We start from the raw sequence: 12,022 nt of genomic DNA on the forward strand, positions 1-12,022 counted from the left end.
TATATGAAGACAGATTTTCTTGAAAGTCTGGTTGCCATATCTGAAAAAACAATTACTGCAAGGTAAACTAAGTCTTTGAAGTGATGAAGGTCGTATTTAAATACATGAAGTATGTATGTGCAGTATCTTCAAGGCTGTTTCCAGAGGAAGCTTATTCTACTTACATACATGATTACATCAGAGCATTATTAAATGATGTGAAGATTCTCCCATTTTCATAGAATGTCAAAATTATTTTTTTGTCACTGCAGTGGGTCTAACTGCATTTTTTCTTAATGAGGAGAATGAAAAAGACATAGTCTGAGACTGCATTAATAAATCACAGAATCATGGAATAATTGAGGATAAAACAGGCATCTAGATATTGTCTTCCCCTCAAATTAGGGTCTACTGGAGCAGGTTGCTTAGGACCGTGTCCAGTTAAGTTTTGACAGTCTCCAAGGATGGAGCCTCCATAACCTCTCTGGGCAATCTCTTCTGAGCGTCCTTCTGAGGCGGAAAACAAATAAATAAATAAAAACTGTATTTAAATGGAATTTCCTCTATTTCAGCTTGTGCCTGTTGCCTTTCATCCTGGTATTGGATACCACTGTAAAGATTCTGGCTCTTTCTTCTGTACTTGTGTCACCTCCTCCTCCCGCTTCCCCTGGTCAGATACATGTACACATTGATAAAGATTCCCCTGAGCCTTTTCCAGGCTGAACAATCTCAGCTACTCCTTGTATGACAGATGCTCCAAGCCTGTAACCATCCACGTGGCTTTCTGCTGGACTCCCTCCAGTGTGTGCATGTGTCTTTTAGTGGACTGCACACCGGGGACGGAGAGTAGACCCTTTGTATCTGGGAAGAAAAGAAGACTTCTTTTAGGAGAAAGAAAATTTTTTTTTTTTTTCTCCAGTGCTGCTCCCTAAGCAACAGAGGAGTTGTCTTCGATACAGCTTTCCTAGGACTACAAACACTTACTTCAAGGATTAAAAAGTAAACCTAGTGAAATTGTGCCCTTAATGTTCTTAACTCCATGATGGCAGATCTCCACTCCCATGAGGAGATCTCATGGCTGGGCAGAGCAGGCAGTATTGTGGCTTAGAAAACAGTTTTTGAGCAAAGCTGAAATGCTGGCAATTTGAAATTTGTTTTATATGAATCTGTGCACATGCTCAACTTTCAAATTATTTAGGCAAGAAAGTCATCCAGATTTCGAGTCCAGTCCTTTGCTTTTTGAAGTTGATTGTTTTATAATTTAACTAAAAAACTAATCAAGGAAGGTGTCCTACTTCTGTTGCTGCTGTGTAATACCATTGTAGCTGTTCACTTATCTAATGATTAGCAATTTTTTTTCTCCTAATTTTCAGCTTAAGTTTATTCATGACCAGCTTTGCTCTCTATAAATATGCCTGGTAGGATGTGCAGGGAGGAGGAAAGTTTTTAAAATTTTTATGACAAGTCTTTTTGGTCTCATTCTTTGAATATGGCGTATTTCTCCTAATAAAATATGTGGTATGTATATTGAACTTCATATGATAGATTTTAGTCTGTGTTCTCAAACCTGCAGTGTAGGAAGGCCTGCAATGAAACATTCATTTACCTTTCATAGATCTTGGTTGCTCTAAATTGCGTACTGTAATGGACAGTTTTATTGCACACAGGTTGTCATAGAAATACTTATGAAATGGTAGTTTTGTGTTGCAGTTGCCTTTAGTGGATAGTTGCAAATTAAATTTGTGTTTTGCTTTTACAGATGCATATAGACTCTCATGATGCTCTGGGAGTACTGAACACGTTGTTTGAAATTTTGGCTCCTTCATCCCTTCGCCCTGTGGACATGCTTTTAAGGAGTATGTTTGTTACTCCTAAAACAATGGTAAGCAAGTGGAAACCTGCTAAAGCAGGTGAAGCGTTTCTAGATAAGTAGTAAAAGTGATTGTTTCCAGCCAAGAGAGAATGTGGTTTCTTTCATGCAAAACAAAGGAGCACGTGTTTCTCTTTCATATTTTGCAATGTGGTGTTGAAGTAACTGCAGCAGATTTTAGGAAAGAATTCATTAGAACTAGTAAGATTTACCAGCTGCGAGCACTTTATACAGGAATGTTCTGCTTATGAATTACTTGCCTTCATTTTGTATTTTGAAGATCAGGAAGATAGACACATACTGTTATAATAAATTCTAGAATGTAATTTAATAGGTAAATCATACTTTTTTCTTATGCAAGTATTTGTACTGGTTTTATAGTTGAGATTATGTTAATTTTTTCGAAGACTTGCTTTAGAAAAGTTGAATGCGTTCCTATGTTGTGTTGAATACTTTTAAAGTTAAACATTTTCATTAACTGTTGCATAAAATCAGACCTATTTGAGAATGGAGCAAGCAGGAAATAACTTCTATGTTCAGGTCTTCCAAAATGCTATTCTCATGGTAGCTGTCAACCTTATTCACTATGTTAATAATCTCCTTTTTTTGTGTTTGTGTTAGGCATCGGTGAGCACTGTCCAGCTATGGATTTCTGGGATTTTAGCTATCCTTAGAGTTCTGATTTCACAGTCAACAGAAGACATTGTTCTATCCCGTATACAAGAGCTTTCCTTCTCACCATATTTGATTTCGTGTCAAGCAGTGAACAGACTGAGATGTGGAGAAAATAACATAGCCACACCAGAGGATTGCACTGAGGTTAAACAGGCTAAATATCTGCCTGAAGAAACGTTTTCTAGGTACATTGTCCTTTGAATAACTTAAAGGAAAGATTAAGATTTCTGAGGAATCACAAATATATTATTCTGTATATATACACGCGTGTATAGACCTGTTATCTGATAGGAATAAAGTCCGTTAATAAGTTGTTATGGGAGGAGTGTGTGTGGAGGAAGGAATAATGAGATGGACAGCAGAGGGAGGAGATGAGCAGTTTGTAGGAGGGACTTTGGGCTGTTTTGATACCTCTTCTCAAGCCAAGTGAAGGACCTGATGGAGCTGTTAAAGTGGGTGAATCTTGGACTTATTAAAATTAGGTCCAGAAATTTAATTGGTTAACCTTTTCCTTCCTTCCTGTGTGGAGTCTGAAAGATCAGTCATCCCCTTAGTAGAAGCCCAGGTTCTGTACTAGAATCTTGGCAGCAGATGGATTCAAAGCTATTGAGTTAGTCCTGCTCTTTATTTCCTATTTTTAAAGAGCTAGCTTTGGCTAGTTAGCTTGCCGTGCTGATGTCCTCAAAGAGTGACAAACTTCGGGCAAAAGAAGTGTGGAGAGATGGCAATGGTATTGTGTTGATGTAATGTTTGTCATTAAGCCATTATGTTTTAAAGTGGTGGGAAGTATTTGAAAAAGCTATTCATTTACAAAAAGAACAACTTTTTACTCAAGTATGGAACTTCAGACGGAAATAAAACGCTGTTTCTTATCATTCAGCTCACTGTGAGGGTGATGGGTAAAGGGAAAAGGGGCTTCTGGACTACCTTAATGTGACCTTATGTCTAACAGAGATGAGTTGAGGAACTATTATGACCAGGAGCAAGGATGGCTTTCCTCAAATGCCCTTTTCTGGTGTTTCTTCTGATATTTTTGGTTTTTTTTTCCCCCCTGACTAGGGGTTTGATAGGGAATCTTTGTGGTAGAGTTTGGATAGATGAGGCTGTAAACAGCTGAATTACTGAGACTTGCTGAGTTACCCCTCCTCAGCTGAGCTGCAGTAACTGTCATGGTGTGTTTTTAGCTCATTGCAGATCACTATAAGGGCACCATAGCATTTTGAATGTTTCCTGTGTAAGTGAGGTGGGCTGGTGTATGCATGCTATCACAACTTCAGCTGATGAGTAGATAACTCAAATCCATTATGTAATTATTGCAGTGCTTGTGATCGTCTCTCCATACCTATAGCATCATGCATGTTTTAGGTCAACCTGTTCTGTAGTATTTAATTTGACATCCTATTTAGAATGAATGGACAAGGACTTCATATTTTATTTTTCAAACTTAGAGTTTCATAGGCAAACCGTATCTTATTCTGAAAGATGTTGCATTGATAGTTTTTCTGTTGATTGTATACATGGTTTTTCAAGGTTCTTATTACAACTGGTTGGCATTCTACTGGAAGATATTGTTACCAAACAATTGAAAGTGGACATGAATGAGCAGCAACATACTTTTTACTGCCAGGAGCTGGGCACACTGCTTATGTGCTTAATACATATCTTCAAATCAGGTAATACTTTAAACAATGCCTTGTGTTGTAGCATGCAGTGGCAGGGTGGTTTTTCAGTTCTGCGACAATTGTTGAATGCATTGAACTACTGAGAAGTAATATGTAGGTGCTGAAGACATTCTATCCTACTCAGGATAAAGAACCTCCCAAACTTTGTGCTCGTGGACGCAGGGAACATTTCTCACATTTCTTCTGTCTTCCTGGAACGAAATGTAACTAGTGACTTTTCGTCTCTCCTTTGTCTGTCTAAAATTTTCTAGTCCAAAAATGCAAAGCATTCCAAATTTATAGCTGTATTTCTCATGGTTTTTCTCAATTTGGAAGTTGGTAGGTATGTCCAGGCTTAAAATACTGCTTTACAGACCACTGGTTCAGACTCACGACAACGTAGGTTCCTTTTCTTTGTCATAATTAATAAAAACAGACAAAAATCCCCCAAACAAAACCAAAACCAGAAGAGTAGGAAAGGCAGTACTGTTCCAGCTAGCTGGTCTTGAGCTCCTTTCTTCAGATTTGTGAATTCTGCCTTAGGTGTCTTCTGCTAAATATCCGATCTCTGGCACTTTAATAATTCCTTAGTACTTAGTGTGATTTCCTTGGTCTTATTTTCCTAATAGTGGCACTGTCTTCCCTTTCCCCTGCACAGGACTCTGGATGTAGTGAGAGATAGTCCTCTTTTCCCGTGTGTATGTTACAATAATAACTAAAGTGTGTATACTATTAATTGCTGTTATGGAGAAACATTTGAAACAAATATTATAACAAATAGCTTATGCCAGGGTGATTTGGAGTAAGTGATTAAATGGTGTCAAGCCAAGACTGATGAAATCAGAAAATCAAGCTGGTGATTGAAATCAGGGAAGTTGGTTCTTCCATAGTGGGAGCTGAGGACAATGGAAAGGGAAAACTCAGCTAGTTCTGCTGCAGCGACTGGCTTCCAAGCTGCACTGTGAGTCTTGCCAGGAACTATGTAGAGATTTTAATGCAAAATTAAAATTAAATATTAAAATACTCATGCAGAGCATTGGGATATGTGTATTGCATGATCTCTAGAAATGAGTTTAATCTAAGACTACAAATCAACTCTAAGTACTAGTAGTAATGTGGTTACTTGATATGGTGTAACAGAGTAGAAGGAAAGTTCTTGGGCTGTATTTTCATGTCATGGCATTTTCTTTCAGGTTTAGGCTTAGGGTTAACTAAGTGCCTGGTTTTGTTATACTTCTCTTTTGTTCGGTTAAAACCTCTATAACCTTTTTTCTGTTTAAGTTATATTCTCCTAACTACAGGTGCAGCTTATAGACTTGTGTCTGGGAATATAGACTAAGGTCTTCTGTCATTTTTAACCACTGTTCTACTTGGATGTTTTGTTTTCTCACCCATTATAGTTTTTTCAAAATGTGAGCATTGCTGACTCCTATGTATTCAACTATAGGAAGCTACCAGAATAGAAATGAACATTTTCAGTGTGCTACTTCGAAGTTAGTAGAAATAAAAGGCACAGCCAAAGTGAAAAGATTAGCGTGTAGTGGCTTTCATGACTGTAGAAAGTCACTAGATGGTGCAATTACTGCAAATGCAGGAAGATGGAATGGGAATAGCGCTGGTTTAATAGTAAGTGGAACCCAAGTTTTGAGACTCAGTTATTTTCCCCATTCTTTGCTGTTTACATTGTGTATTTATTGGTCCTGGGGGCAGATTAAACTGGTCCACATGGCTGTGGAATTTACAGCTTCATTCTTCTGTATATCGTGCAATGCAAGTAACGCTACAGATCTCCTTCATTATCCTGATTAGCTTTTGGTTTCTAACTGGTTCTGAAGAAACCCTTTTTCCCTGATCATGTCTTCTCATAGAAACTCAGAGTCTTCTACCTTTAGCCAACTTTGTCCATTTTCCTTGTTTTCCCTCCCTTTGTTTTGGCATATGAACACAGAATCAGCAAGTCAGAAAGCAGAATTCAGCTTTTGTGATGAGTGTTCAGTATGCAGGGTAATGACTTTTCTCCACTTAAAAGCATTTACTTTTTGCACTTCAGAAATTGCCTGGAAGGGTATCAGTTTAGTTTCAACTAAATGTATTTGGGAAGCCCTCATCTGAAGTAGGAGATTTGTAAGTGATCTTCTTTAGCCTGTAGAATAGTAGTTACAGCATGGTTCTTAATTAGAACTTCTGGTTTTTACTTCATAAATGAAAGAAAAAAACCCACAAATCCTGGTCTATAATTGGCTGTTTTAAATTTGGTGAGGTTTTCATGTAGCATAAATTTTTTGATGCATGGCAGAGAAAAAGTTGATTTTTTTTTTTTTTTGAGAAGATTTCATTACAATTCTAGTCTGATCTAACGCATTATTTATTGAGTTTGGGAGCTGGTTGTTAATGGTTTACACAGTGCCCTTGAGCAAACTCCATGACTTGCCTTACATTTGTAAAACCACTTAGGATATATCTTCCAGGAATGGTAGTGGCTTATGAAACAAGATTTGTATACTTGGGGTACCCTGAATAATTTTAAAACTTAATAATTCAGACTAGAGCACAGTTACTCTAACATGCTTCTATTGTTTTCAGGGATGTTTAGAAGAATCACAGCTGCAGCCACCAGACTTTTTACAGGAGATGGATCTGATGGTAGTTTCTATACCCTTGAAAGTTTGAGTGACCTTGTTCAGTCCATGATTCCCACGCATCCTTCTTTAGTTCTTCTCTGGTGTCAAATCCTGCTTCTTGTCAATTATACCAACTACAACTGGTGGTCAGAAGTGCATCAAACCCCAAAGTAAGATTTGTTTGTGATCCCTAGTAGCAGCAGTGTGTCTCCTAATTATATTTGCTAAAATTATATTTTAAAAAAAACTAGTTTTTTATCTGCTAAGCCTGTCAGCCTGTTGAATAGTACTATTTGGATTCTGAGAGTTCTGCTTTTACTTTATGTGTATATATATTGTCTGTTCTGATATCAGTATGTCTTTCAAACTAAGGAAGTGTGTACTCCACTTAGTTGTTCCTCAAAAGAACTGCCAGGTAATCTCTCCACTTTTAAGCCAAGAAAGCTTCATCTGTCTACTACATTTAATTAAAATTATGGAAATAACTGTAACAAAACATTCAGTATTTCAGATTTCATGTTCCTGTGGAGACTTTGTATTTCACCTTCTAGCAAATAACCAGCCATGCAGATGATACCATGTGTTTATGAAGATAAAATTTGATCAGTATAACTATTGCTGTAACTATAGTTGTATTTGTTCTCTGTTCTCAGTAGGTCTCTTACTAAATGCTATCAAAACGTAGTAACAGCACCATGCTGATTCATTAGCATCAAGCACCATAGTAAACTCACTTAATGTTAGTTGTCTGAAATTCAGAGATTTGGTCTAGAATTAGTGTTCTCTTGGTTTGAAGTTAGTTCATCCCACCTGTCAGACATTGGAATAATTCGTCCTGTGGTGGTAAGGAAGATAACCCCCTCTGTGTTAACTGTAGAGGGAGATTAACAACTGACTCGAGACATTTCTGATGTGCAGTGAATGTTAGGGAAGACTGATCTTGCTCCACAAGATGAGTGGATCAATACATGCTCAAATGTGAGATTCTTGCCTCAGTTCAATCTCATGATGTGAAAAAAGATTGTTCTAATTTGAGGAAACATTAAATTACCAAACTTACGAGCAAAGTAGGGCAACTAAAATAGCTAAGGTGACATCTGCTATTTGTTGCAGTTATCTTTTTGTCACGGTTTAAAGCTGGGCCGGCTATTAAACCTGTGGCAGATGCTCTCTGTTAACCCTCCCCCGCCCCGCCCCCCCAAAGGGAAAGGGAAAAGGGAGAGAGGCTTCCGGGTTGGAAAGTTAAAACAGTTTTAATAAACTATAATAATGAAAAAGAGTATAATAACAATAATAGAAATAATCAAATATATACAAATATATATACAAAACCAAGATTGAGCTCCCCTGAAGTCAGCCACGTCACCACCGGCACTGCAGGGCAGGCTCCGGGAAGGCCCAGGCTGGGCCTAGCGACGGTCGAGAGCTGGATTCAGGGATGCACGGATCGGGATCGGGGGCAGCAGGAAAACAGACAGAGTCCTTCTTGGACACCGGCCATAGCAGAAAGAGAGCGAGACCCTCGTGATCCCCCCGCTTTATACCGAGAATGACATGTGTGGGAGATGGAATACCTTCGTTGGTCAATTTTGGGTCACCTGTCCTGTCCGCTCCCCCCTGCAGCTGCGACCCCCCTTCGGCTCTTCACTTGTAAGCAGTGAGGAATTCAGCAGTGACCTTGGTTTCTCTAAGAACAAGTACAGCAAGAGCCTTACTGCACAACATCCCTACTGGTGCCTCAGCGATAACTACGAACTTCGAGCGTTATCAGTCCTGGAAGCAGACACTGTCTGCAAAACATGCAGTTAGTTTCAGAAAGTGCAGTTACTTAGAGGAGACTTAGCTGAAAGTAAAAACCACTGAAAGGAAAATTGGCCTGGTTTAGGCCAAACCAGGACACTTTTTTTATTTACCACTATCCATCTCTATTTTTCTCTGGTTGGGCATCACCAGTGCTCAAGAACACTGGTTTGGCTTGAGAAGAAAATGCAGAATTAGCTTCTGTTATCCTATCAGATATGCAATAGCCCATGTTTTTCTTTTAAATAACCTGTTTAGTTCTTCAGAAGTTCTTCTGACTGTCCAAGGAAGTAATAAGCATGGAACAAAAAGGTGATACTACAGTTGATAGAAAGTAAAGAGCTGATGGAAAGCAAAGTGTCTACTTCAAAGCAGTATGTTTGAATGAAGTTTCAGGAAAATAAATATTATGTAAGGACAGTGGTAGGATATTCTATGCAATTTGATTATTAGTGTTTCAGTAGCCATAGTAATAAAATATAATAATAAAATAGTAACAAAATATCATGTCCTTCTTGCAGGAGACACAGTCTTTCTACGACTAAATTGCTTAGCCCTCAGGTATCTGGAGACAGTGATGAATCGAATTCAGAATCTAAACGTGGCATGTGCAATCGAGAGATAGTGAGAAGAGGAGCACTCATTCTTTTTTGTGACTATGTTGTAAGTTTTAAATTATTAATTTTATAACTATAGTTTTGAGTTATTATGCTGACAGTTTTTATTACTGATGTGAATTAACTGAATCTGTCTGGTTCACAAGTGAAAAATAAAGACTTGTGAAACTAGTCATCTTATTTTCAGGTGGTGCTTCTGTAAGCTTAGGTATGGCCTCATTTGGCATTTTTTTCATAGAATCATAGAATGGTTTGGGTTGGAAGGGACCTTAAAGATCATCTAGTCCCAACCCCCCACCACAGGCAGGGACACCTTCCACTAGACCAGGTTGTTTAAAGCCTCATCCAACCTGGCCTTAAACACTTCCAGGGAAGGGGCATCCACAGCTTCTCTGGGCAACCTGTTCCAGTGTCTCACCACCCTCACAGTAAAGAATTTCTTCCTAAGATCTAATCTAAATCTCCCCTCTTTCAGTTTAAAACTATTCCCCCTTGTCCTGTCACTACTTGCCCTTGTAAAAAGTCCCTCTCCTGCTTTCCTCTAGGCCCCCTTCAGGTACTGGAAGGCTGCCAGAAGGTCTCCCCAGAGTCTTCTCTTCTCCAGGCTGAAGAGCTCCAGCTCTCTCAGCCTGTCTTCATAGGAGAGGTGCTCCAGCCCTCTGATCATCTTCGTGGCCCTCCTCTGGACTCATTCCAACAGCTTCATGTCCTTCTTATGTTGGGGGCCCCAGAGCTGAATGCAGTACTCCAGGTGGGGTCTCACAAGAGCGGAGTAAAGGGGCAGAATCACCTCCCCTGACCTGCTGGCCACGCTTCTTTTGATGCAGCCCAGGATACTGTTGGCCTTCTGGGCTGCAAGCACACATTGCTGGCTCATGTTGAGCTTCTCACCCACCATCACCCCCAAGTCCTTCTCCTCCGGGCTGCTCTCAATCCATTCTCCACCCAGCCTGTATTTGTGCTTGGGATTGCCCCGACCCACATGCAGGACCTTGCACTTGGCCTTGTTGAACTTCATGTGGTTTGCACAGGCCCAGCTCTCAAGCTTGTCAAGTTCCCTCTGGATGGTATCCCTTCCCTCCAGCGTGTCGACCACACCGCACAGCTTGGTGTCATCGGCAAACTTGCTGAGGGCACACTCAATCCCACTGTCCATGTCGCCAACAAAGATGTTAAACAGCACAGGTCCCAATACCGACCCCTGAGGAACGCCTCTCATCGCTGGTGTCCACTTGGACATTGAGCCATTGACTGTAACTCTTTGAGTGCGACCGTTCAGCCAACTTTTTACCCACCGAGTGGTCCATCCGTCAAGTCCACGTCTCTCCAATTTAGAGACAAGGATGTCATGTGGGACAGTGTCAAATGCTTTGCAAAGGTAGATGACATCAGTTGCTCTTCCCCTATCCAACAGTGCTGTAACCCCATTGTAGAAGGCCACCAAATTTGTCAGGCATGATTTGCCCTTAGTGAAGCCATGCTGGCTGTCACCAATCAGCTCCTTGATTTCCATGTGCCTCAGTATAGTTTCCAGGAGGATCTGCTCCATGATCTTGCCGGGCACAGAGGTGAGACTGACTGGCCTGTAGTTCCCCGGGTCTTCCTTTTTTCCCTTCTTGAAGATGGGGGTTGTGTTTCCCCTTTTCCAGTCAGTGGGAACTTCACCAGACTGCCACGACTTCTCAAAAATGATGGATAGCAGCTTAGCAACTTCATCCGCCAGTTCCTTCAGGACCTGTGGATGCACCTCATCAGGTCCCATGGACTTGTGTACCTTCAGGATCCTTAGATGGTCTCGAACCTGATCTTCTCCTACAGTGGGCGGTTCTTCATCTGTCCGGGCCCTGCCTCTGACTTCTGCGACTTGGACCTTGCAGTTTGAGCACTTGCCGGTGAAGATTGAGGCAAAAAAGTCATTGAGTACCTCAGCCTTCTCTATATCCCGGGTAACCAGGTCTCCCGTTTCCTTCCGGAGAGGGCCCACATTTTCCCTAGTCTTCCTTTTATCACTGACATACCTGTAGAAGCATTTCTTGTTGTCCTTGACATCCCTGGCCAGATTTAATTCTATCAGGGCTTTAGCTTTCCTAACCTGGTCCCTGGCTGCTCGGACAATTTCTCTGTATTCCTCCCAGGCTACCTGCCCTTGCTTCCACCCTCTGTAGGCATCCTTCTTGTGCCTGAGTTTATCCAGAAGCTCCTTGTTCATCCATGCAGGCCTCCTGGTGTTTTTGCCTGCCTTCCTCTTTGTTGGGATGCATTGCTCCTGAGCCTGGAAAAGGTGGTCCTTGAAAACCAGCTTTCTTCTCCCCTCTTCCCTCCAGGGCTTTATCCCAAGGGACTTTCCCAAGCAGGTCCCTAAGGAGGCCAAAGTCTGCTCTCCTGAAGGCCAGGGTGGTGAGCTGGCTGCGTGCTCTCCTTGCTGCCCTATGGATCTTGAACTCCACCATTTCATGGTAGCTGCAGCCAAGGCTGCCCTTGAACTTCATGTCCCCCACCAGCCCCTCCTTATTGGTGAGAACAAGGTCCAGCATGGCACCTCTCCTTGTCTGCTCCTCTATCACTTGGAGAAGGCAGTTGTCATCCACACATTCCAGGAACCTCCTGGACTGCTTGTGCCCAGCTGTGTTGTCCTTTCAACAGATGTCAGAGTGGTTGAGGTCCCCCATGAGGACCAGGGCCTGTGAACGTGAGGCTACATCTATCTGTCTGTAGAGGGCTTCATCCGCTCGGTCTTCCTGGTCAGGTGGCATGTAGCAGATGCCCACTATAATGCCTCCCGTCCCTGCCTGCCCTTTA

The 12,022-nt window shown here is 41.2% G+C and overlaps 1 protein-coding gene across 5 annotated transcripts in view; it reads left to right on the top strand.

Moving 5' to 3' along the window:
- HTT (huntingtin) overlaps positions 1 to 12,022 on the top strand; it is a 93,160-nt gene that overhangs the window by 47,536 nt on the left and 33,602 nt on the right. For all 5 annotated transcript variants that reach the window (XM_068404283.1, XM_068404284.1, XM_068404285.1 and 2 more), the window contains 5 exons: positions 1,739 to 1,861; positions 2,471 to 2,709; positions 4,055 to 4,197; positions 6,769 to 6,976; positions 9,128 to 9,269. In XM_068404283.1, coding sequence (XP_068260384.1) covers positions 1,739 to 1,861; positions 2,471 to 2,709; positions 4,055 to 4,197; positions 6,769 to 6,976; positions 9,128 to 9,269 — 855 coding nt within the window. The remainder of the gene's footprint in view (positions 1 to 1,738; positions 1,862 to 2,470; positions 2,710 to 4,054; positions 4,198 to 6,768; positions 6,977 to 9,127; positions 9,270 to 12,022) is intronic.

This window comes from Nyctibius grandis, chromosome 6 (genome assembly GCF_013368605.1).
Source record: "Nyctibius grandis isolate bNycGra1 chromosome 6, bNycGra1.pri, whole genome shotgun sequence".
In the NCBI taxonomy this organism is placed as follows: domain Eukaryota; kingdom Metazoa; phylum Chordata; class Aves; order Nyctibiiformes; family Nyctibiidae; genus Nyctibius; species Nyctibius grandis.